The sequence below is a fragment of the Mobula hypostoma genome, chromosome 26 (assembly GCF_963921235.1).
Source record: "Mobula hypostoma chromosome 26, sMobHyp1.1, whole genome shotgun sequence".
NCBI classification, from domain to species: Eukaryota; Metazoa; Chordata; class Chondrichthyes; order Myliobatiformes; family Myliobatidae; genus Mobula; species Mobula hypostoma.
Window position 1 is genome coordinate 39,104,592 of NC_086122.1, and position 27,778 is coordinate 39,132,369.

Below are 27,778 nucleotides of genomic sequence, written 5' to 3' on the forward strand. Positions count from 1 at the left end.
GACATGGTCTAGGTGGGCTGAAGGGCCTGTTTCTGCGCTGTACTTTTCTATGACACTATGGATGTGGGTTTTAATAAGTAAAGCTGTAACAGTAAATCCATCAGAATTCCCCAGATTAGGATAAATTCCACAATGTTTTCTATTAAAATGTATTCATTAAAAATAAATCTATTGAATTGAATTGGCTTACATGAGGAGTAAAAATCTTTACATTATGTCTCCGCCCAAATGTGCAATTTATATTAATTTGTAATAAATAGTAGCAGTAAATTGTATGTACAACAGGACAGTCAAAAGAGCATAGAAATACAATTGTATCAGCGAGAATTAACCAGTCTGATGGCCTGGTGGAAGAATCTAGTTACAGGAATGTGACAAACATATACATTATATCCTACAATAATATAACAAAGAGGATGTCATTCAACACATTTTATTTGATGCTTGTTTCCAGGCCCGTTGATCTCCTGTAACCCTGCACCTAATCAACATCAAGGAGTAATTTACATTCGCTCACTAACCCATCAATACATCTTTGCAACGGGGAAGAAGTCAATGGAAAAATCTGCAAATTCCACACAGTTGGCAACAGATGTCAGGGTCTAGCAAAGGTCCCTGAAACCATGTACAGGAGAAAGAAAACTTAATGGAATCCTCAGAGAGCCAAGGAGCAAAAAAAAAAGTGGATGGATAAAAAGCTCCCGTTTGCATATGACATCAGAGGATGGAGATATCAATCCACATCAGCTGAGAAGGAACCTTCACAGCTAGCTTTTTCTTAAACTGTCCATTTGGTAAGCAATCTCAAATATACAGTAGTCTAACATACAGGTTTTGAAAATGAGGAAAGTATTGCTATCAGCATCATACGAAAGGCTGACTATTGGTGTTTTACCCACTAGACATTTTCCAGATCAGACAAGGATATGCTACCAATATGATTGGGTGAAGAAGATGAGAAATGCTCCCTTCCCTTTCATTTGTGATGGTGCAGAGTTCGAAGGTCTGAAGCAATGTGGAGGGGGGGGCAGGATCAAAGAATTGAATAACATCCTTTATATACAACACATTCCAGTGATCTGTCTTGTAATTAGTCAGAACCGTCAAACTGTCATCAAAGCTAAATACGGTAAGTAAAGCAGCTTTTTTTCAGTGATAGAAACAGGCATTACTAGGAACCCGAACACAAGAAATCCACCTGGTTCTCAATTCACAGCTTAATTTGTTTTCAAGTTAAATGTTCTATTGGAATGCATTCAGGTTTTTGAAACTGCATTGCCGGAAGGCTCTCCACCCTAAACAATGTAGACACAATCTTATCACTCGTCTACATGGTCACTATTCAGGAAGCCCAAAACATATACTTCATCAGACAGAAGAGTGAATGAAGCCATTACAGTATCGGCTGAAAGAACAGGAAATAAAGGGAGTTCACTGCTTCTGGAATCACCACTGCTCAATTTTTAATGACCGCGCTAGCAAGCAAATACACACAAAAAAGACGCAATGGGTTAACAATTAAATAGCAGTTGCTTCTTCATGTTACTTTGGGTTTTTCTGGTGTAAAATTTCCAGATGACTGTAAATCCAACAAATGCATGCATATGGAGCTTTCACAACATTATTACCAAGAGTACTTGATTTATTGTCAGTCATTAACAACACTGAGCTTTCTCAGTAAGTGAACGGAGCAGCCAGATGAGGGAGAGCAGGAGGGGCTTAGGCCAAGGTCAAGGATAAAGAGGCAGGAAAACAGCCAGAATACTGGAGGAACTCAGCAGGTCAGACAGCAACGTTTCAGACCAAGACCCTTCTTCAGGAAATGATGCCGAGTTTGAGCAAGAGAAAAAGGCCCAGGAAGACCAGACAGAGGCGAAAAAGAAACTGGAAGAAGTGGGAAAATGACATCAAGGCCAAATGCAAGTTACTTTAAAGGTTATTTTTACACCACTTTGATGAGTGTGGATTTCATTCAATAACTCGTTCTCAATTTTAATTTTCTATTTCTCAAGGTGAATAGGAAGAATCTCATTGAAACGTATCAGCTGCTGGATACAGTGGACATGAAGAGGATCTTTCCATTAGAAGGACAGCCTAGGGTCCAATGCAAAGCATCAGAATAAAGGGATGACCCTTTAAACTGAGATGGAAAGGAATTTATTCAGCCAGGACTGGTGAATCTGTGCCCACAATTATTGAATAGATTAATTAACTATGACAAATAGGATCTTGATGCAACACATATCAAAGTTGCTGGTGAACGCAGCAGGCCAGGCAGCATCTCTAGGAAGAGGTACAGCCGACGTTTCGGGTCGAGACCCTTCGTCAGGACTAACTGAAGGAAGAGTGAGTAAGGGATTTGAAAGTGGGAGGGGGAGGGGGAGATCCAAAATGATAGGAGAAGACAGGAGGGGGAGGGATGGAGCCAAGAGCTGGACAGGTGATAGGCAAAAGGGATATGAGAGGATCATGGGACAGGAGGCCCAGGGAGAAGGAAAAGGCGGGGGGGGCGGGGGGAGAAACCAGGAGATGGGCAAGGGGTTATAGTGAGAGGGACAGAGGGAGAAAAAGGGGAGAGAGAGAGAAAGAGTGTGTGTATATAAATAAGTAACAGATGGGGTACGAGGGGGAGGTGGGGCATTAGCGGAAGTTAGAGAAGTCGATGTTCATGCCATCAGGTTGGAGGCTACCCAGACGGAATATAGGGTGTTGTTCCTCCAACCTGAGTGTGGCTTCATCTTTACAGTAGAGGAGGCCGTGGATAGACATGTCAGAATGGGAATGGGACGTGGAATTAAAATGTGTGGCCACTAATCTTGATTAGTAAGGGCGTCAAGGATTACGGGGAGCAGGCTAAAGAATTAGGTTATATTAGACTTGATGGACTAAATGGCCTACTCTGCTCCTATATTTTATCGTCTTATGGTTACAACTGAGACCGGAAAGGAAAGCACGAAGACTCATGCTGAAACTCTAGCCCCAAATTTTTTCAGCCCTCATATTCTAATTCTTCCACTGTGCAACAGAGCATTAGAATGTCAAAGGTGGTGATTCAGATCATGTGATAGATTTAGTAACAATAATTTCAAATATACAGCAACATTTAGTGTTCCAGTTACATAACTCAGGGGTGATGCAGAAATCAACAACATAACCAATTGTAGAAATAGGTGAAGGCTTGTTAAACCCATCAAGATCAGGAACCTCAAGTGGTGTTCACATGTATTCCACCACAGATGCCTTACCCCTTCATTACCCATCACCACTCCATAACTACTGTCTAAACAAAAAGCATTCACTGCCATCACGGACCCTCAGACTCTCAATTGGTCAGTTAGTTAATGATCTAACGCACTCTAGTGAAATGGAAACCGCACAGATTAATTTAGCAAATCACATGCTAGAATTGCAGAGCAGTACATGGAGTCAGACACTTACCAACACGATTTTCCATCCCTAGCTACACGTCTCCACGATCACACTGCAAAAAGAGAGGGAATAGTTATAGTACAGCAGCTCTGTGATAGATCACACTAGAATGCCATCAAATCAGATACTTTGCTTGATAAACAAGTTATAGGTCAAGTCCAAAGTACCACACTGCATGTTATTTGCACTTAGGAGTTGTACCTAATCCAAACCAAACAGAACATTTAATATTTTAATGTTCTTTTAGCTAACTTTTCAGTGCAGATTTCAACAAAGCATCACTCCAGTGTTAAATCATATTAAGAGTTTTATTTAACCAGTCACTCATTTCAGACTGAGCGAAGAATGGGTGGTTTTTCTTCAGCTCTGCCTAATGTCACACTATCAGGTGCCACTGAAACCATATTTTGAACATATGTTGTCATTCAATTCATAAAGGTTCAGCAAATCTTAGCTTTAAACTTCTCTCATGCCATCAGCACTAGAGGAACAGTTTGCAAACAGCATGCATACTAGATCACACTAAAGGAGTTAACAGGAACACTGACATCACAGAGTCCTCCATTTGACTCACTGTACCAGGGGTGAGGCCATCAAGAGTTATTCAAGTAGTCACACATTATTGGCACTTCCCTGTAGCCTTACAAACCTTCAACTTGAAAACTTCATCCAAATCCCTTTCGAGAGCTGTGAATGACACACTCATCAAACAGCTGAATAATGGCAGTGACATTGTTATTTTTGTACTCAAATCCTCTTGCTGTATTTGCACATTGGCCATTATACAAGGACAATTAAGTCCCTCTGAATACACCTTTCAATCTCCTGTTTCAAAGCAAAACTCCACTTTTTTTTTATTAACTTAAGTTGATGGATTTTTTCCAGATATTTTTTCAATTATTTCAGTATATTCAGTAACTGACCCTCCACAACTTTCAAATTCTATTCCACATTCACACCCATCTATTTTATCTTACGTGCAGAGACTGGTAGGTGCCTGGAACAGGTTAGTTCACAGTTCAAAGTAAATACTGTTTATTATCAAAGTACACATATGTCACCATTTGCATCCCTGAGATTCATTTTCTTGTGGGATACTCAATAAATATATAGAATAATAACCATAATAGATTCAATGAAAGACAGTACGAAGTTGGGTGTGCAACCAGTGTACAAAAGGTGATAAATTGTGCAAGTACAAAAATAATTTTTAAAACTAATAAATAAATAAACAATATTGAGAACATGAGATGACAAGTCCTTGAAAGCCAGTCCATAGGTTGTGAGAACATTCAGTGATGGGGCAAGAAAAGTTGAGTGAAGTTATCCCCCTATGGTTCAGGAGCCTGATGGTTGAGGGTAATAACTATTCCTGAACTTAGTGGCGTGGGTCCAGAGGCTCCTGTACTTTCTTCCTGAATGCAGCAGTGAGAAGAGCGCATGACCTGGATGGTGGGGGTCCCTGATGACGGATGCTGCTTTCCTGTGACAGTGCTTCGTGTAGATGCCCTCAATGGTGGGGAGGACTTCACCTGTACCCCCTACTTTTTGTACTATTTTCTGTGCAAGGATATCTGTGTTTCCATACTGTGATGCAAGCAGTCAATATACACTCCAGCACACATGTACATGAGTTTATCAAAGTTTTAGATGTCAGGCCGATTCTTTGCAAACTCCTAAGAAAGTAAAGGCACTGCTGTGCTTTCTTTGTAATTGCACCTAAGTGCTGGGCCAAGGACTGGTCTTCCAAAATAATAGCAATTTAAAGTTGCTGACCCTCTCCATTTCTGATTCTCCAATGAGGCCGGGCTCAAGGACCTCTGGTTTCAAGGGTTATCAGGTTACTGGGGTAGTAATGGAATTTGATGGATATTAGGAGGCTTTTAGATAGACAGGTGATTGTAAAAAGAATGGAGGGATATGGGTATTACACAGGAGGACATTTTGTATCAATGAGGCATCAAGAATACAGGCTGAATAGCTTGGCCACTGTTGTACCTTTCCATGCAGATAGTCAGATGACTATCACGAGAGGCAAGTGGAAGAGACGGAGTGCAGGATCTCTCTCAGCAACAAGTATAAGTGAGACTGCGGAAGTTGAAAGGAGTTGTGCAGGGTAGGTTTTTAAACAGAGAGTGCTGCATGCCTTAATGCACTGACTGGAGTGGAAGTGGAGGTAAATGTGATAGAGGCTATCTAGAATGAATATACAGGAAATGGAAGAGTAGGAACACTGTAGAGAGAAAGAGTTACTTTAGTTGGCAATTCGATTAACAATTTAATTAATTCAGAACAACACTGTGGGCCAAAGGGCTTGTTCCTATGCTGTACTGTTCTATGATCCACTGTTTTTGGGACAACCATCAAGCACCCATCTATACAAATCATTTTTTAAAACTCTCTCATATTCCCATCAACACTGCCATCCCCTTATTCACCTGCCACCCACAACACTAGCACAATTTAAGGAAGCCAATAACCTTCTGACCATATCTTTTGCACGTGATAGGAAACTGGATCATCCAGAAGAAATCCACTTGATCACCAGGACAATGTAAAGATTTCACCCTATGGCACTGAAACACAGAACTGAACTCGGGTCTCTGGAGCCACTTTGACTAACTGTCTTCTAACTATAAAACTCAACTCATCCCAGAATACCACCTACCCTCTCCTCCCATCCTAGATACACTAGTTTTGTTTCACGCAAGAGGTGGCACTTTATCAAAGGCCTTTTGAAAGGCCAAACAAAAACCACTTCACTCAATGTCCTCATCTACTTTGCTTGTTTCAACCCATAATCTGTCAAGCATGGTTTTCTGTTCCTCAGTCCAAGCCAACTCTGCTCAATCCTGTTATTATTTCAGTGTTCCACTACCATTTTCTTAATAATATATTACAGCACTTTTCTGGCTGCTGATAGGATCACTCGTCTGTAGTTCACTGTTTGATCTCTCTCTCTCTCCTTTCTAAAATGAGGTTACATTTACTACCTTCCCAATTTCGTGTCACAATTGCACGGCCTAGGAACAGGCCTTTCGAAATGCCATCCACAGTAACCAGCAAGTGTCCATTTATAGTAATTACACTTTATTTTCCTCACACTTCCATTAACTGGGCAGTGTCTTGGCCAATTAAACCATTAATAACCACCCAGGACATGCGTTCTTCTCGGTACTGGAACCTCAGAACCCACACCATCAGGTTCAGGGAAAATAATTACTCCTCAACCTTCAGGCTCTTGAACCAAAGGGGATAACTTCACTAACCCCATCAGTGAACTGTTCCCACAACCTATGGACTCACTTTCAAGGAATCTTCATCTCATGTTTTGGATATCTATTGCTTATTTATTATTTCTTTATTTTTGTATTTGCAGTTTGATGTCTTTTACACACTGGTTGATTGCCCAATTTGGTGCAGTCTTTCATTGATTCTATTATAGTTATTGCTCTATTAGGGATTTATTGAGTATGCCTGCAAGAAAATGAATTTCAGGGTTGTATATGGTGACATATATGTACTTTAATAATAAACTTACTTTGAACTTTGAATTTGCATACTTCTGGGATCTGCAAAGACACGAGAGCAGTGTGAGGAACCAATCTGGTCTCAACGAAAATGTGCAAATTCCTCACATCACACTGAAGGTCGGGTGTGAATCCTGATCACTGGGGATGTAAAGGAGCAACTTTACTTGCTCCACTATGTGCTGCCAAATCTGTGGGAGCAATTCTAGAATTTATGGCATATTGGAATATGAAAACTAGTACATCTAACATTTCCACAGGCATCCCTTTGAAACTCTAGGGATGCAGGTCATCAGGTCCTGGGTACTTGACAGGTTTCTATGCCAATTATTTCTCCAATGCTTTTTTTTTTAAAATTAGTCATAGTCTTAGAATAAGAAACAGGCCCTTCAGCCAATCCTATCCATGCCAAATTATTAATCTGCCTAGTCTCATAGCTCTCCATATCCCTTCCATCCATGTACCTATCCACACTTCTCTTAAATGTTGAAATCAAGCCTGCATCCACCACTTCTGCTAGAAGCTCACTGAAACACACTCTCACCTTCCTCTGAGTGAAGATCCTCCTCATGTTCCCCTTAAACATTAAGCAAATGTTAAATCCTTTTAACTCCTTATTCACTCTATACCAAAGAAGGTGTGTAGTCTACCAATGAGTGATTGCAAGACCCTGTTGGACATTGGTGATGTGGAATGCTTCAAGTCCAAATTCATTAGTTTATTGGTGGGTCAGCTGCACGGCCTCGGTCTTAGAAAGGACTAGCCCTCAAGTTGCATTGTCGCCTCTATACAGCCGCCAGAGGAAGCCGGAAGCGGTGTGGTGCAGCATCCATGCTGGAGTTGGCACTGTCCCGAGCGTTCGTTCGGCAGAAGACAACCTGTAATGTATTCGACTGCAGACTGCTGCAACATTCATGCGCTCAGGGAAGTGAACCATGTATTTTTTTGTGTGACTGTATTTTACTGCTCTCTATATGTGCTATATGAGTCTTGTGTTGTGTGTGACTGTGGTACTGTGTTTTGCACCTTGCCCCCACTGTAATACTGTTTTGTTTAGATGTATTCATGGGTATTCATATATGGTTGAACTTGAACTACCTGTTGTGCTATTTCCAGGTTTACTGTACTTTTTCTCTGAAGATACTCCAACATTTGCTCAATTCCTCTGCCAGAATAAGTATTCCCTACTTCCCAGAATAAGTTCTCTCTGCATCCGTAACAGACCTACCTTAGTTCTGATAATCTCCTTTGCCTGTACGTATCAAAATCCTTACAAACTGTTGAGCAACACACATTTCCAGCATCTGAAGAATTTCTTTTACGTTTTACAGACAGTTCTTCTGTTCCTTGGTAGCTTGTTTTTCCTCTCTTTAATATTTCTTGGTTTACCTTTTGGAATTCTCAAGTATGCCGAAATCTCATACCCTACTGTCCATTTTATGACCTTCCTCCTTGGATTTCTCATTATTACTAACTTTTCTTCAGACAAGGTCGAACCACTTTTCTTGGATTTCTGTGCCTTAAGAGATATTTCCTGAAAATAATGCATCAATTCTTGAAAAATTAGTTATTGCTCATTTTACTACCATATCTTTTAATATAAATTCCCAGTTCACCAGCATCAGCCTTTACTTTGTGCTGATTGAATTTAATTGTTTTCAAATCTTCATATATCATGTTATAATCACTCTCCTCTGAAGGCCCCTTAGCAACCAGATTATTAATTCTTTCTCACTACACAATGCCAGATATAAAATAGCTGCTTATTCCATGTGTTTCAATTTACCGATCTAAAAAAATCCTCAAATTCCATTTCCACATTTCTATTATCATTTTGGTTTGCCAAATCTCGAGTAAATTAATGTTCTACTAAATGCATTTTCTGTCTGCTTCAAGCAAAGCCTACTGAAATGGAACAGCTTCTTCCTTCTCCACTACTAAACTGAACTGAAACTCAGTTCTCCCACTGCAATCTCTGAGCCCCATATTCATCTCGCTGATCTTTGTGATGCCGATTGTTGATTTGATTTGGATCCCAGATGCTCTTACTCTCAGTCAACCATTCCAACTCCCATTTGGACTTGGCCATTCTCCTCCTTTTTTACACTCCTCCAGTCCTAAAACGTCCTTAGCTCTGGCACCAGACAAGTATTGCAACCTTTTGAGACTTGCATTCACAACTGCAGAGAACAGTATGAATTTTCCTGATGATCCTGTCATCTATTACCAATACCCAACTTGAAGAGCTGAACGATAAGATGACTATCACAGATATAGACAAAGAATAACATAACATAGGCAATCATGCATACAGGAAGGTCGTTTGGGAAGAAATTAGGGAACAAAGTAAAAAAAAAATTGTTCTGACATGCAAGCTGAAATCCTGCAACGCAGAGCTTATTTCAACATATTACTTATTCACTTTCTGGACCTAATGCAAACTTTTAATTCTTGCTAAACGACTCATTACCCCAATTAAAATAAAAATAAAGGAAGACATTCACAACACACTGGAGGAACTCAGCAGGTCGGGCAGCATCCGTGGAAACGATCGGTCGACGTTTCGGGCCGGAACCCTTCATCAGGACTGAAGAGGAAGGGGGCAGAGGCCCTATAAAGAGGGTGGGGGGAGGATGGGAAGGAGAAGGCTGGTAGTTCCAGGTGAAAAACCAGTAAGGGGAAAGATAAAGGGGTGGGAGAGGGGAAGCAGGGAGGGGATAGGCAGGAAAGGTGAAGGAGGAATAGGGAAAACACAATGGAGAGTAGAAGGAGGTGGAACCATGAGAAAGGTAGTAGGCAGCTGGGGGAGGGGGCAGAGTGAAATAGGGATAAAGGAAGGGAGGGGGAGAGAATTACCGGAAGTTGGTGAATTCTATGTTCATACCAAGGGGCTGGAGACTACCTAGACGGTATATGAGGTGTTGCTCCTCCAACCTGAGTTTAGCCTCATCATGGCAGTAGAGGAGGCCATGTATGGACATATCTGAATGGGAATGGGAAGCAGAGTTGAAGTGGGTGGCTACTGGAGGGGAAGACATTTCTTTTTATACCATTTTAAGCCAAGTAATGTGTTGTTCCTCTTCGTGCCTTGTGTGGCATCAGGTGGCAACCTTGCAGCTTCTGTAGCATTTGTCTATTTTTTTTAACGAAGGCAAATTGCTAGCTTGATGCTCAACCTAGCACGGATAACTGGCCAGATTCGAACCCAGGACTGCTCACCTCGAAGCCCAGTGCAGATGCTACTTCACTACTAGCAAGTTATCCAAGAGCAGAATATGTGGGAGGTGATCACAAATCATCTTTAGTGGATGCTTAAAGTGGACATCTCCTCTGCATTGGAGAGGTCAAACACGATCTCGATTGGGTGAGTTTTAAAAGGACACTCTGTTCAGTCTGTTGGGGTGATCCTGAACTTCCAGTACTCTATCATTTTCACTCTCCTTTCCACACCCAATCTGACCTCCCATGCAGGTCCCATGCAGCCCAATTCCATATTCGCATCTACTGATTCAGCCCTGAGAACTCACAAGAACACAGCAAAACAGAGGGTTATTCTGCTCCATAAGTCTGTCCCGCCATTCAATATAAGTGGCTGGTTTATCTTGGTCTCAACTCCTCCTCTGTGCCAGTTCCACTCAACTCTGAAATGTTCGATCAATTTTCTACACCATAATTATATCTGCTCATCTGGTCTTCATCACTATCAAGAACAGAGAATGATTCAACTCTGAAAGAAGAAATACCTTAACAGATGGAGCATCAGATACACTGATGAAATGAACCAAAGCTTAAAGGCATTCCAGTGTGAAAATCACTCACGGTCCAAGTTGGTCACTGAACCAAAAATGGAGGAACCCTTCTTTCTCTCAACACATGCAATAACTTGTGCTTAAAATGACAACCCATTGCTGCTGGTGAAGATAGCAGTTGTGCTCTGTGTAATTTCTTGAGCTTCAGATAAAAAAAACATATGAAGCCTTATGAAATAAAATTCACTTGCTCAACTTATTTGATTACAGATCTTGTTTCAGCAGGAAGACAGGATGAAAATACAAAATATCAGCAAACAGTAGATTGCAAGATAGCAATTTAAATCAATAATATACAAAACAAACACTTGATTGGATTACCAAGGTCAGAAGAATATTCAATTACTTAATTTAATTACAGAAATATGGCATTTTAGTTCATTTGCTCTATTATAAATGTTGGATTTTAATAGTTCACATTAGATGCTGCAGAATATTATTTAGTTATTCAATACTCTTCATAGCATTTGATAAGAGATAGGTGTGCACCTGATGATCTGATATGCCTATAGATCTATACAGCACATCTAACATTACTTTAAAGCCTTCAAAATATCAAGGCTCCACCAAGTCAGAATGGTTGTAGTCTAGGAGGCAATTTAACCCATCGTATGCCAGAACAACTCTAGTTCCATCCACTGACCTTTTCTTCATAGTCAAACAATTAAAAAAAATTTGAACCTTATTCCTAACTTGGATGAAGTAGACCATACCTGAGGTGACTCATTGTTAAACTTGTTCTCAGAAAGCTTTAAATAGTCTATGTAAGAAAAAACGAAGGTTAGTCAGAGTATAGAGCTTTTGTGCAAGCTTCATGAAGGCAATAATTCCAACATTTCAATCACTGAACTTTTCCTTTTATTTTTTATTTATTCATTTACAGGATGTGAGTGTCGCCAGTGAAGCCAGCATTTACTGCCTATCCCTAGTTGCTGTTGACAAGGTGGTGATGAGCTGCAGTCTTTCAAGGTGTAGGTACACCTACAGTTCTGTTGGGGGGGGGGGGGGAGATGGGAGAACTCCATGAGTTTGACCCAGTGACAATGAAGGAACAGAGATATGTTTCCAAGTCAGGATGGTGAGTGACTTGGAGGGGGATTTCCAAGTGGTGCTGTTCCCAGGTATCTGCTGTTCTTGTCCTTCTAGATGGATGTGGTTGTGGGTCTGGAAGGTGCTGCCTTAGGAACTTTGGTGTGCTGTTGCAGTGTATCTTGTAGATAGTACACACTGCTGCAACTGTTCATCGATGGTGGAGGGATTGGATGCTTGTGGAAGGGGTACCAATCAAGTGGGTTGCCTTGTTGATGGTCTCAAGTTTCTTGAGTGTTCATGGAACTGCAGTCATCCAGGTGAGTGGAGAGTATTCCATTACACTCCTGACCTGAGCCTTGTAGGTGGTGGACAGGCTTTGGGGAGTCAGGACATGAGTTAAATGCCGCAGGATTCCTTGCCTTTGACCTGCTCTGGTAGCCACAGTGTTTATATGACTAGACCAGTTCAGTTTCCTGTCAATGGTAAACCCCAGATGTTGATAGGACTCTTCATGCCATGTTCTTGACATTTATTGCTTATTTATTATTATTTCCTTCTTTGTATTTGCACGTTTTGTTGTCTTCTGGTGTGGTCTTTCATTAATTCTGCTCAATAGATCATTCTATAGATCTATTGAGTATGCTTACAAGAAAATGAACCTTAGGATTGCATATGGTGACATAACAAATTTATTCAGTACTTTGGACTGTAAGACCTCAGAGAAAGGCGGCTTTCTGCACTCAATATAAACCAACATTCCAATGGAGTATGGCACTACCATGTGCAGGTATTAACATTTTTGATAAGCAGATCAACATGGCTGTTTGTTCACGCAAAGATAAAAAGAATCATAAGTCAATTTTACAAAGAGCAAGAACTGTCCTTGTTGACATCCATCTCTCAAGCAACATTCTTTAGAAGAATGGGGGGGGGGGGGAAATCTCATTGAAACCTATTGACTATTGAAAAGCCTAGATAGAATGTACATGGAGACCATGTTCCCTATAGTGGGAAAGTCTATGACCATAGGGTACAGTCTCGGAATAGAGGGATGTCCAGTTGGAACACAGATGAGAAAGAATTTCTTTAGCTAGAGGGTGGTGAATTTGTGGAATTTTTTGCCACAGCCAAGTCTTTGGGTATATTTAAAGCGGGAATGGAGTTCAGAGGGACAATAAATCAGCCACAATGGAATGGTGAAGCAGACTAAACAGGCCAAATTCTGTTCTTATGTCTTATGGTCAGCTATTTCACTATCATTTGCACAAAGTAACATTTGGATAGGTATATGGATGGTAGGGGTATAGAGGACAATAGTCCTGGTGCAGGTTGATGGGAGTAAGCAGTTTAAATGGTTGAGCATGGACTAGATGGGCCGAAGGGCCTGTTTCTGTACTGTACTTTTCTATGACTCTTGTATACAAGCTTTTGCTGTGCAAAATTTAAGTCACAGTTGCAAAACAGTGTATAGTTCTGGGCACCTCATTCTAGAAAGGATAGAGGCCATAAAAAGGAGAAGAGCAGGTTCTGTGGATTGAAATTGGAGTCGGGATGGCTCAATTTTGGGAAAGTTCAAAAACTGCAGTCATTAGAGGAGGGGTCTGTCTGGTGGTTGGGAGGTTCCTTGAATTTCACGGACAACAACTGGACCACGTAAATCAGAGGTTCCCAACCTAGGACTCCTTGCAGAATGGTATTGGGCCATGGCATAAAAAAACGTTGGGAACCCACGATTTAAAGGTTTGAGCCTATTTGGCTGACAATTGCCAGAGGTACAAACTCAGGACTAATACTAAAGACATATAATTAAGTAAAAGGTATATTTCACACAGGATTATAAATATTGAAGCAACGTTAACCAAACTGATAGAATTGATATCCGATGGCCTTGCTCATTGATTTAGCTCAACGTGCATATTGCTCCACAGAAAAAATTTATACAGAAAAACAAGGGATTCTGTAGGTGCTGGAAATCCAGAGCAAAACACACAAAATTCTGGAGGAGCTCACGAAGCCAAGCAGCCTCTATGGGAATGAATAAACAGTTGACATTTTGGACTGAGGCCCTTCACCAGTATTGGATACCAGAGAGGAAGAAGCCATCATAGGAGGGTGAAGGCGGACAAGCTGATAGGTGATAGGTGAAGCCCGGTGAGGGGAAAGGTTGGGGGAAAAGCGATGAAGTAAGAAGTTGGGAGCTCATGAGTGGAAGAGGTAAAGGGCTGAAATGGAGGAATCTGATCGAGAAGAGAGGACCATGGGAGAAAAAGAAAATGGAGGGCACCAAAGGGAGGTGAGGATAAGAGAAAGGGTAAGAGTAGAATGAGAATGGGAAATGGAAGAGAGAAAGGGAGGGACAGAAATTATTGGAAGTTAGGGAAATCGATATTCATGCCATCAGTTTGGAGGCTGCCCATAAGGAATACAAGGTGCTGCTTTTCCAACCTGAGAGTGGCCTCATTGTGACCATAGAGAAGGCCACGTCGCAATTGGAATGGGAAGTCAAAATGAAATAGACGACCACTGGAAAATCCTGTCTTTTGTGACGAAAGGTGCTCAATGAAGCAGTCCCCCCCAATCTACATTGGCTTCTTCCCGCTTACTTTCCAATCCAGATGAAGTCTAAAATGTCAAAAGTTTATACAAGGCAGTTTTTGATTCTGCAGTGCTTTGCAATTTGGATCATCACAGAAAAACACACTGGATGGTAGGAACATTCTCCCCTTCGGAGAGAACACATGCTTGGAAGTGATCTATGGAAGAATTCCTTTTCCATCCGGAGAGCAGTTGGAATTTGGAATGCATTGCCTGAGTGGACGGTGGAGGCAGATACTCTTACAATGTTTAAATACATGAATGAACACTGGATCAGCAAGGTACACAAAGCCATGGTCACTGAGATATAGATGGGTACTTGGTCAACACAGACATGGTAGGAACAAACATTATTGGGGTCAAGGTTGGCTATTTTGTAGTGTTGTTAAGAATTATACAGCAGGAGTGTCAGGTGGGGGTGGTGTCCTATGAACTGTACAAGCCATTGAAGTATCTAGAAAACAGCTACTCTACAACATATGCACCGTGGTAACAAGATCCCAATTAACCTGAAGCATAAGAAAATGTTGAGAACATCGCCCACTACATTATGATTTAACTTTATCTGAAGCAGAACAAGTTACAGCTGCTTTGCATAATATTTCCATAAGAGATTATTTTCTTACAATGAATAACCAGCTTCAACACTGCTGGAGACAAATTTGCAAAAGGATGCTAGTTTTCATCAGCAAAATTAGGACCTTCTGAAAAGTGTGAACATATCAATATATACGTGAATAAGAGTTGACCACTCTGCAGAAACCTCATCTACACCTGATCACAACATACTTCTGGTCTGTATCACAACACAAGATCGATAGGTATCAGGATGCCACAGTTCTGCTCTCTTCTATGCTACACAACACCATTCCTGCCTCCCACTACCACCGCCTCCAGTAACAACCACTTCTTATTCGTGTCTTTGTTATGTCTTCCAACAGTATTCAATGCCAGCATAATAAATTTACGAAGATTCTCATCCTCATTTTCACATTACTCAATAGAATCAATCCTCACTGGAATGTCTTCCAAGTCTTACAACCCCTGTAGTTCCAACAAGCCCAGCTTCTTACGCAACCGATTTTTCAACAGTCCATTATTGACACGTAACACAGGAGACAGAACCTTTGTAAATTATAAATCAGTCACTTTCTGCTTTAATGTTTATGCATACCTGAGGGGGGGGGGGAATGTCAACTCAGACCATGTGAGGCCTGCGCCGGGCATTTTCATGCCTTACAAGGTGCAGATTGGAAGTCTGTGTGGGGCGCCACTCCTCACACAGACACAAGAGCAATGTATGGTTAAGTGCCTTGCTCAAGGACACAAACACACTGCCAAAGCTGAGGCTCGAACTAGCGACCTTCAGGTCACTAGACGAACACCTTAACCACTTGGTCACGTGCCCAACACAAACCTTTGACACTTCGACATCCCTTTAAAAATGTAGTGGATTCTGGTTAATTGGCCAGTGGTTAATCAAGGCAGCCACTTACTTGGGATAACTCTTAAGGAACAAAAACTAATTGAGAAAATAGCCATGATTCCCTTCATTTATTTGGGACACTATGTCACTTAAATGGAACAGGAAATTGTTGTCAAACAGTTTCTACCTAGCGTCAGTCACATGTGGCCATTAGACACTACAACATGCTTAAAGCGAATAGTTTTTAAATAGCATCTATTGCATGTGTTTGTGTCCAAAAAGCAGTGATTTTGTCACTCAATAGTTGGTGAGAATTAAGCAGCAAGACAATTCAGAACCGTTTTACTGACTACAGTTTCAAACATTTAGGCTTGGAGATCCCAGAAATGGCTGGGAGTGAAAATGAAACTATTTCACTACTTCAAGTTAGGAATAATGAAGAATTTGAAGGTATCGACAATCATCTTGAATGTTGCAATGAAAATGAAGATTTGGAGGATGCCATCATTGAAAACAATGTATGACGGCAAACCATTATCTGCACCAGGTGTCTGCACTGATTTTGTTCATTTACAGTCAATCAAAAGAATGCGCCGGTGTACACTGGATGAATTCCTTCCTTGATAACTATTGGGAACAAATACAGTTTTATAGTACTGTGGTATTTGTACTGCTCCATTTTGTTCTGTGTTTCATTTAAATACATAATGTGTTACTCAGTTAAACAGTAGTTTGTAATGTTATCCTTTTTTAAAACTATTTCCATGAAGCTTCAGCTAATTAGGGCAGCCACATAATTGGGCCAAAATTACTGGCCCCGATGTGTCTCAATTAAGTGGAATCCATTGTGTTGCACTTTCACTGGGATTCTCAGAATCAGTACACATTCAGTAGCTAGTGGGTTAATAACCATATTTACAAAGTGATCACAACGGACTTCAGAACAACCCGAAGACTCTGGTTTCTGGTTAGTGAGTCATCAGCTTTGTCTGTTAAGTGCTGAGGAGAGTTATATAGGTAGGGTCCCCGACTCTTTTGAGTATCCCTGTTCTAGTGGCAACAGTTTCAATTTCATTATTTTGGTGTAAGGTTGATGGAGACAAGATGGTAGCTGGCCCAAAATTATCTTTACCTATCATGGTGTACACAATGAGGAAATGCTTTGCAGTCTCTTGCTTATGGCCATCCAGCAAATGCCACTGAAGGAAACAGGACCTTACTGCAAGGTGTTGTGCTGATTTGCCCCAAGCATTTTGCCATGAGAATACTTCATGAAGGTTAATCTTCCCACTTCTTCTTTGCTGGTCATGCTGTTCCAGATTTGCATTTTCTGAGTTATCCAGGAGAGTCAGGCTAAGATGGAGTAAAATGCCTCCTTGCTCACACCCACTGAAAAATGAAAATCAAATAAATTATAGCCTGCAAAGCCAAAATAAATTCCCTGCATTTATGTTCATAGGCACTTTCCACTGTTGAGTGGTACCTGTTGATGACTGTAGCTACGTTAGGTTTATCGAAATGCTCATTCTATCGCACAAGTGTCTCAAGGATACTTATTTCATTATTCAGACTGCAGATGAAATCATTCTTCATAGCAAACTTCGCCCTATGAAGACAGTATTCCTGCTCAGTTTGCCCTCCAGAAAATTTTATCAAGTTCTTTCTTCTTTGAACAAGGCACCTCCTTGTTCAAGGATACCATCCACCTTGCTCATTGACTGTCCACTCCCATCAGGGAAGAGGCTACATAGCATCCATGGCAGGAATATCAGACTCAAAACTCTAAAGAAAGCTTATGAGGTGTTAGCTTTCGTAAGTCGAGGGATAGAGTTTTAAGAGTTGCGAGGTAATGATGCAGCTCTATAAAACTCTGGTTAGGCCACACTTGGAGTACTGTGTCCATTTCTGGTCGCCTCACTATAGGAAGGATGTGGCAGCATTGGAAAAGATGCAGAGATTTACCAGGATGCTGCCTGGTTTAGAGAGTATGCATTATGATCAGAGATTAAGGGAGCTAGGGCTTTACTCTTTGGAGAGGAGGAGGATGAGAGGAGACATGATAGAGGTGTACAAGATAATACGAGGAATAGATAGAGTGGATAGCCAGCGCCTCTTCCCCAGGGCACCACTGCTCAATACAAGAGGACATGGCTTTAAGGTAAGGGGTGGGAAGTTCAAGGGGGATATTAGAGGAAGGTTTTTTTACTCAGAGAGTGGTTGGTGTGTGGAATGCACTGCCTGAGTCAGCGGTGGAGGCAGATACATTAGTGAAGTTTAAGAGACTACTAGACAGGTATATGGAAGAATTTAAGGTGGGGGTTATGTGGGAGGCAGGGTTTGAGGGTCGGCACAACATTGTGGGCCGAAAGGCCTGTAATGTGTTGTGCTATTCTATGAAAAAAAAATGACAAAAAATACTTATTGAGCTCGTCTATGGAAAACCAGTTACCTTCCCCAAGCAGCAAGTCTGATCAACATCTCCAACCACCACTACTTTATTATTTCCTGTCATTCACCTTATGTACAGACACCCCTGTGCCTAGCATCACTTTATGGACATAAAAGTAATTTACATATATAGGTTATCTTATGTATTTATATTTATTGCTTTTATTATTGTCTTCTTTATCTAATTGTGTTTTTTTGTGCTACATCGTATCTGGAGTAATAATTATTTTGTTCTCCTTTATACTTGTGTACTGGAAATGACATTAACCAATCTTGAATCTCCGGCCTGACAAACTTCATTCAGGATAATGGTCAATATCAGAGTGTTAGAGCTCTTGTGAAGAAACATTTATGACTGTTTACACTATCAGCTTGAATCGTGGAGATTCTAGTCTAGTGGAAGTGGAAGCTGCCAATGAATAACTACTTTTAAAAGGTGAGCCTTATAAATGAAATGGAGGAATACATTCTGCTTATCAACCATCAACTAAATAGTCAGCCTCAGTGGAGATAATCTGAATCATTAGGGTGTGGGTTCTCCAGAGACTTGGACACAAATGATGTTATATCCAATACATCAGTGAGGGAGTGCAACACAGTGAGTGACCCTTTCAGATGAAATGCTAAATTGTTCTCCAACTCAATAAAAGGCAATTTTTTAAAAATCCCACAACATTATTTCAAGTAAGGCTTGATGCTAGCCACGTTGACATTATTTTTAATAGCAATTCAGCCACAAATAGACTAGATTTGATCATCATCACATTGCATTTGCTGTGACCACTTTATGCACTAATTAATTTTAAGGCAACAGCCGCTTTTCTCAAAAGTACTTAAAACACACGAGATTCCTCAGATGCTGGAAACCCAGAATAACACCCACAAAATGCTGGACGAACTCAGCAGATCAGGCAGCATCTATGGAAAGGAATAAAGAGCTGACATATTGAGCTAAAACCCTTCATCAGGTTATCGAACATTTTGTCTGTGAAATACTTTGGAAGTTGCAAAAGCACGACGTTAATTGTAATTCACAAACATTGTTGTCCATTGAGGCAACCTGCCAATATAACACAGACACGAGGAAATCTGCAGATGCTGGAAATTCAAGCAGCACACACAAAAAATGCTGGTGAACGCAGCAGGTCACAGGCAGCATCTATAGGAAGAGGTACAGTCGCCATTTTGGGCCGGGATCCTTCATTAGTCCTGACGAAGGGTCTCGGCCCGAAATGTCAACTGTACCCCTTCCTATAGATGCTGCCTGGCCTGCTGCGTTCACCAGCATTTTGTGTGTGTACTGCCAATATAACACTTCAGAAAGCAAACTAAAAATAAAGTAGGATGACTAAACGCTTGTCAAAAGATGATTTTGATGTTTTTTTAAAGATATATATCCATACAAAATTTAGATAGAGGCAAGAGGAAAACTGCTTCTAAGGGTGGATGGCATCCACACAAGGTCATGGGCAAGAGACAAATTTAGGTTAGAAATAAATTACTGAAAAATCTGCTTCATAACAGGCATTGCTGGTCTCAGGAATAGAGAAGAGGTCACAGTCTAAAGCTAATACCAACTCTGTTCCATTTCTCAGCATCAACAGCCTTTACATTACATTTCATGTGAAAGCAAAAGAATTAGTTTTGCATACCAGCCACACTGTAACATGAAACTGACTCATTTGCCTAGGGTGGGGCATGCAACATCTAATCGATGACTGCCAGCATTTATAAAATAGTGACATTCCTATTTGTCTTTCACCAGACATTTGCAGGGTGAGCCCCAAAAGCAAAATGTAGCAGATTTTATTTATTTAGAGATACAGCGAGAATAGGCCCTTCTGTCTCTGCAAGCATCACCGCCTAGTAAACCCGACAACCCCAAATTTAACCTTAGCCTCACAATAACCAATTCACCTACCTGGTACGACTCTGGATTGTTTGAGGAAAGCAGAACACCCAGAGAAAACCCATGCATTCTACGGGAAGGATGTATAGATTCCTTACACAGGACACCTGGCAACTCCAACAACCTGAGCTGTAACAGCATCACACAAACTGCGACGGTACAGCTTTAAAACAGGTTCACTTCTGTGTTACAGAATCAACCTTGACCTTTCACAACCCATTCATCTTTACAACATCATGCATCTATTTGCAACAGTCCTGACATTTTCTGTGTCAGTCTGACATACATAAAAACAGCTCTGTTCAAAGATCTCAACTGCAGGCTATAATTGAGCTTCACATTAGTAGACATTTAGGAGTTTAAAACAGGTCAGACTATATAGCTCTTTGAAAGAAGAAATTATTTACCCTTCATACTCATGTTGGCATCAAATATACTACTTATAATTTAAAAAGTGATCAGATAGTCTCGTTTTAAACATTCCTTCGTCACAATTTTTATTTCCATCCTCTCTGGTGTCAGAGGGCACAGTCATGATCATCATTATCACATTTCAAAAAACCTAACTAGTTTTGCAACTAAACCTAAATAAGCATTTTCCAAAGGGCATAGATTCAGGTGAGTGAAAGTGCAGCATGCTTTCCTTTACAAGAGATAGAATTAGGTTGATTAAGCAAGTGTGGGTATAGACAACGAAGTGTTAAGAGAGAGCTACATTATTTATTGAAGAGATGGACAGATCAATCCGGCAAGACGGTGGCACACACAGATGCAGCAGCCACTTCAGATCCAATCAAGGGTACTTTCGTTCGTCTTGTAAGCCTACTTTACGATCCCAAGTTATTGATAGATACTAAGATCAAAGTACTGCGGGACTATCCCATCAGTGAATTGCACGATAGCGTTGGAGCTGGACTTATTGTGCAGCAGTGTTGTGTAGTCATCTGGAATTGTTGTGTACTGTGATGCTGAGAAGGTGAGCGCTGTCAGTGATCGTCATGGATGTTTTTCTTGGACGTTGGTAACACAGAATACTGCAAGTCCAGATCACTGATTCATTTGTGTGACCAAGGGCGGCAGGGAGTTGCATTTCCTTTTGTAGGCCGAGGTCACCTTTGGCAGTCGCCTGGGGAGGAGGTGCCAAGGTGGTGCTGCCAGCTGGTGTTTGCTTAGTGCTGCCCTCTGGTATTCGCTTGGTGGAAGAACAAGCTGGCCAGGGACCACTTACCATTACCATAATTCAACAGTCAGGCCACTCATATTTTCTCTTTGTAACTTTTTTTTTAACTGAAATGGTAACAATATGAGCTATTTGTGCTATATGCTATGTGCAGCCTACTCTGTATTTTTGGCACCTTGGACCAAGAGGAATGCTGTTTCGTTTGGCTGTATTAATGTATGGTTGAATGATAATTAAACTTGAACTTGATGGATGATACATCAAACCGTTTAAATAGCATTCATTGTTGAAACTGGCAAAATCAGCACATACGCTTGGATATAGTTCTACAATGATTTTGCATCTGGTTTTGCACGCCTTTACAGATCACTGCACTGGAAGGTTATCTGGGTGAACCTATTGCGGTCAATCAGACATTGAATCTGAATCTGAATCAGAATTATCATCACCGGCATGTGACGTGAAATTTGTTAACTTAGCAGCAGCAGTTTAATGCAATACATAATCTAGCAGAGAAAAATAAAATAATGAATCAATTAAAAAATAACAAATAAACAAGTAAATCAATTACATATATTGAATAGATAAAAAAAAGCATGCAAAAAAAGAAATACTGTATATTAAGCAACACACATCAAAGTTGCTGGTGAACGCAGCAGGCCAAGCAGCATCTATAGGAAGAGGCGCAGTCGACGTTTCAGGCCGAGACCCTTCGTCAGGACTAACTGAAGGAAGAGTGAGTAAGGGATTTGAAAGCTGGAGGGGGAGGGGGAGATCCAAAATGATAGGAGAAGACAGGAGGGGGAGGGATGGAGCCGAGAGCTGGACAGGTGATAGGCAAAAGGGGATACGAGAGGATCATGGGACAGGAGGTCCGGGAAGAAAGACGGGGGGGGGTGACCCAGAGGATGGGCAAGAGGTATATTCAGAGGGACAGAGGGAGAAAAAGGAGAGTGAGAGAAAGAATGTGTGCATAAAAATGAGTAACAGATGGGGTATGAGGGGGAGGTGGGGCCTAGCGGAAGTTAGAGAAGTCAATGTTCATGCCATCAGGTTGGAGGCTACCCAGACGGAATATAAGGTGTTGTTCCTCCAACTTGAGTGTGGCTTCATCTTTACAGTAGAGGAGGCCGTGGATAGACATGTCAGAATGGGAATGGGATGTGGAATTAAAAAGTATATTAAAAAGTGAGGCAGTGTCCAAAGATTCAATATCCATTTAGGAATCGGATGGCAGAGGGGAAGAAGCTGTTCCTGAATTGCTGAGTGTGTGCCTTCAGGCTTCTCTGTACCTCCTACCTGATGGTAACAGTGTGTAAAGAGCATGCCCTGGGTGCTGGAGGTCCTTAATAATGGACGCTGCCTTTCTGAGACACCACTCCCTAAAGATGTCCTGGGTACTTTGTAGGCTAGTACCCAAGATGGAGCTGAGTAGATTTACAACCTTCTGCAGCTTCTTTCGGTCCTGTGCAGTAGCCCCTCCATACCAGACAGTGATGTAGCCTGTCAGAATGCTCTCCACAGTACAACTATTGAAGTTTTTGAGTGTATTTGTTGACATGCCAATTCTCTTCCAACTCCTAATAAAGTGTTGCCACTGTCTTGCCTTCTTTATAACTACATTGATACGTCGAGACCAGGTTAGATTCTCAGAGATCTTGACACCTAGGGAATTGAAGCTGCTCACTCTCTCCACTTCTGATCCCTCTATGAGGATTGGTATGTGTTCCTTCTTCCTATCCTTTCTGAAGTCCACAATCAGCTCTTTCGTCTTAATGACATTGAGTGCCAGGTTGTTGCTGTGGCACCACTCCACTAGTTGGCATATCTCACTCCTGTACACCCTCTCGTCACCACCTGAGATTCTACCAACAATGGTTGTATCGTCAGCAAATTTATAGGTGGTATTTGAACTAGGCCTAGCCACACAGTCATGTGTATATAGAGAGTACAGCAAAGGGCTAAGCACAGAGTTGATCATCAGCGAGGAGGAGATGTTATCAGCAATCCGCACAGACTGTGGTCTTCCAGTTAGGAAGTCAAGGATCCAATTGCAGAGGTTCTGCAACTTCTCAATCAGGATTGTGGGAATGATGGTATTAAATGCTGAGCTATAGTTGATGAACAGCATCCTGACGTAGGTGTTTGTGTTGTCCAGGTGGTCTAAAGCCATGTGGAGAGCCATTGAGATTGTATCTGCCATTAACCTATTGTGGCGATAGGCAAACTGCAATGGGTCCAGGTCCTTGCTGAGGCAGGATTCAGTCCAGTCACGACCAACCTCTCAAAGCATTTCATCACTGTTGATGTGAGTGCTACCGGGTGATAGTAATAATGCAGCCCACATTGCTCTTCTTAGGCACCGGTATAATTGTTGCCTTTTTGAAGCAAGTAGGAACTTCCGCCCGTAGCAGTGAGAGGTTGAAAATGTCCTTGAATACTCCCACTAGTTGGTTGGCATAGCTCTTCAGAGCCTTACCAGATACTCCATTGAGACCTTATGTCTTGCGAGGGTTCACTCTCTTTAAAGACAGCCTAACATCGGCCTCTGAGACGGAGATCGCAGGGTCATCAGGTGCAGCAGGGATCTTCACAGCTGTAGTTGTGTTCACCCTTTCAAAGCGTGCATAGAAGGCATTGAGTTCATCTGGTAGTGAAACATCGCTGCCATTCGCTTTTTAGGAAGTAATGCCTTGCACCCTGCCAGAGTTGCGGTGTATCTGATGTCGCCTCCAACCTTGTCTGAAATTGTCTCTTCGCCCTTGAAATAGCCCTTCACAAATCATTTGCAGTGGAAAGGTACAGTGAACCAATCACAGTGGTCATATTGTATACTGTGGATTCTTGAAACTTCAGAAATACCATTATGACTACTGATTCTGCCCAGACTAAACAAATTACAGAATTACCTCTGGTCTAAGTAACTAATCATTGTATTAGTATTGAATCTTTCTGTTTTTGTATTCCTCTCTTCCTTAAAGACCACTTCACTAGCCAACTTATCCTAACACTGCCTTAGGCATTTCAGACTGAACTTTAATTGATAATGTTCGGTGAAATCCTGTTAATAGTTGCTGTTACTGCTACCTACTGTGAAGTCCTTTAGTCTATATAAATTTTAATTGTGCTCTATTTTACAACCAAGGGTTTACAAAATTACAACCGTACATTCTGACAAGTTATTATTAGAAGCAAGTTGCTGTTTAGGATAACTTTCCCTTCCAAAAAAAAACTTATTTATCCAGGTCACTTTTCAAAGTTATTAAATTGTAAAGAAAAAAATTGGTTTGTCATTGTCACACGTACAGTGAAAAATCTTTGCTTTGCATTACAGTGTGCTGAGGTAGTATGAGGGAAAACAACAGCAGAATTCAGAATAAAGTTTTACTGAGAAAGTGCAGTGCAGGCAGTCAATAAGGTGCAAGACCATAACAGGTAGATTGTGAGGTGAAGAGTCTACATCCCATCCCTCCAGGGAACTATTCAAGCGTCTTGCTTTATCAAGACTGCGGAAAGTGCAGACAGAGTCCTTGGAGGGATGGCTAGTTTCCACGATGTGCTGAGCTGTGTCCACAACTCTCTACAGTGTCATGCAGTCAAGGGCAGATCAGCTGCCATATCAAGCAGCGATGCATCCAGATAGGATGCTTTCAACGAAGCATCAATTAAAAAATAAATCAGTGATAGTTAAAACGGACCCACCAAATTCCTTTAGGCTTCTGTGAAGGTAGAAACAACATTAACGGACCCACTTCCTTTTCTAGTAGTGCATTACATCTTCCTTTTTTTTAGTTGCCTCAAAGGCTGAAAGACAGTCTCTTTCTACAAACTATATTCAATTGCAATTGGGAAAAGCTGCAAGAGCCAAGATGCAGGTAAATGCCTAATGCCACCCTGAATAAAACTGACATTTCCTGCAGTTTGGAAATATCACTACTGTAATTACATACTCTTGATAGCTTTTGCACCTCAGCTCCAACTATGATTCTGAATGAAGAATCAGAATACGTTTTGCCAAGCCAATTTAAAGATTGCAAAGCAGGACATTCACCAACACAAGAGATTCTGCAGATGCTGGAGATCCAGAGCAACACACGGAAAATGCTGGAGGGACTCAGCAGGGCAGGGAGTGTCTACGGAAATGAATAAACAGTCAACATTTTAGGCCGAGACCCTTCATCAGGACTGGACCAAAACTAAAGTAGATTTTCACCAAAATCTACTTTAGTTAAACATAGTTGAGCATTGCCACTTCACTTTATACAGATATTGTTTCACCGGTCGTGCAGGGGGAAGATGATGAGGTGGAAGGTTGTGTTGAATATTCGATTATCTATGTCACAGACCACAACTCTAAACAAGCTGGATTGCATACTCTCCCCATCTTGCCACTGGGAAGTATATGGCACAAGTCTCTAGTTACTTGAAAAAGGGATGAGAAGGGGAAAACAGTGAAAAAAAGCCAACACTGAGCTAATCAATCTTCAAAACCCCATCACCCCAGTTCTATCCTAGAGCAGGAATGAAGCCTTACACAAGAAACAAAATGCAACACAGCTCAGATGTACACACAAAATCTTTTGATCAATGCTCTAGAAAGCTACATCACTCAACAAGCCCAATTAAGGCCTTGTTCCTCTCATCTTTCAGCTGAAGAAGTAACAAAATAAATTAGCTGTTTGCAGCAGGGAAAGGCCATTAGTGAACTGAGTGATTTTTGGAACTGTTATATCGATGGGAATTAAGGATCCAGAAAGGAACTGAAGAGGTGAAGTAGAATCCATCTAGATTGGCAAAGTGAGGATGAATTGAGAGAGACAGGATGTTAATAAAAACACATTTTTCTACCTGTGTGAAGGGTCAAAACGGATTTTTAAATTTTGGGCTGGGAAGTGGGTTGACATTCTAATAATCATCACCATATTAATGATGTTAAAAAGTAATATTCAATGTATTGACTTCCTCCCCAGGCAATGTCTCAAAAAGGCGGCATCCATCATTAAGGACCTCCATCACCCAGTACAGGCCCTCTTCTTATTGGTACCATACAGAGGTCTGAAGAGAGACACTCTACATTTCAGGAACAGCTTCTTCCCCTCTGCCAAACTTCTGAATGAACACCACCTCAGTATTTTTTCCTGTATTTGCACTCCTTATTTAATTATTTTTTTAATATATACTTCTTATTGTAATGTATTGGTGCCACAGAGCAACAAATTTCATGACACACACCAGTGATATTAGACCTGACTCTCATTCAGCAAGTGTAAAGTGCCACTGTGCAAATTTCCAGAAGGTGTTCGATAAGGTGCCACATGAAAGACTAATCCATAAGATAAGGATACATAGAGTTGGGGGTGATATATTAGCATGGACAGAGGATTGATTAGCTAATAGAAAGCAGAGAGTTGAGATATGTGGGTGTTACTCTGGTTGGCAATCAATGGTGAGTGGGTGCCGCAGGGACTGGTGCTGGGCCCGCAACTATTCACAATATACATTGACGATCTGGAAGAGGGGACCGAGCGTAGTGTATCCAAGTTTGCTGATGATACTAAATTGAGTGGAAAAACAAATTGTGCAGAAGATACGGAGAGTCTGCAGAGAGATATAGATAGGTTAAGTGAGTGGGGCAAAGGTCTGGCAAATGGAGTACCATGTTGGTAAATGTACTTTGGGAGGAAAAATTAAAGAACAGATTATTATTTAAGTGGTTAAAAATTGCAGCATGCTGCTGTGCAGAGGGACTTGGGAATGCTTGTGCATGAATCACAGAAGGTTGGTTTGCAGGTGCAGCAGGCTATCAAGAAGGTAGATGGAATATTGGCCTTCATTGCCAGAAGGATTGAATTTAAGAGCAGGGAGGTAATACTGCAATTATACAGGGTACTGGTGAGGCCACACCTGGAGTACTGTGTGCAGTTCTGGTCTCCTTACTTGAGGAAGGATATACTGGATTTGGAGGCAGTGCAGAGGAGGTTCATCAGGTTGACTCCAGAGATGAGGAGGTTAGGCTATGAGAAGAGATTGAGTCACCCGGGGCTGTACTCACTGGAATTAAGAAGAATGAGAGGAGATCTCATAGAAACATAAAATTTTAAAAGGGATAGATAAGATAGACACAGGAAAGTTGCTTCCACTGGTAGGTGAGACTAAAACTAGTGGACATAGCCTCAAAATTCAGGGGAGTAGATTGAGGATACAGATGAGGAAGAACTGTTTTTCCCAGAGAGTTGTAAATCTGTGGAATTCTCTGCCCAACGAAGCAGCGGAGGCTACTTCAGTAAATATACTTAAGACAAGGTTGGATAGATTTTTGCATAGTAGGGGAATTAAGGGTTATGGGGAAAAGGCAGATTGGTGGAGATGAGTCCATGGCCAGATCAGCCATGATCTTATTGAATGGTGGAGCAGGCTCGA

At 41.3% G+C, this 27,778-nt stretch overlaps 1 protein-coding gene and 1 long non-coding RNA gene across 8 annotated transcripts in view; one reads left to right on the forward strand and one right to left on the reverse strand.

Annotated features, from left to right (window-relative positions):
• Nucleotides 1-27,778, reverse strand: part of phactr4b (phosphatase and actin regulator 4b) — a 192,561-nt gene that overhangs the window by 87,435 nt on the left and 77,348 nt on the right. For 6 of the 7 annotated variants that reach the window (XM_063033795.1, XM_063033790.1, XM_063033794.1 and 3 more), the window contains one exon: nt 3,439-3,481. In XM_063033795.1, the coding sequence (XP_062889865.1) occupies nt 3,439-3,454 (16 nt within the window). In that variant the 5' untranslated portion in view covers nt 3,455-3,481. Of the gene's footprint in view, nt 1-3,438; nt 3,482-16,953; nt 17,211-27,778 lie in introns of all 7 variants that reach the window. The other variant, XM_063033793.1, reaches the window with a different exon arrangement.
• LOC134338176 (uncharacterized) lies at nt 450-16,931 on the forward strand. Its single transcript, XR_010016158.1, has 3 exons — nt 450-2,346; nt 7,753-10,323; nt 11,652-16,931. It is a non-coding gene; the product is annotated as an uncharacterized LOC134338176 (long non-coding RNA).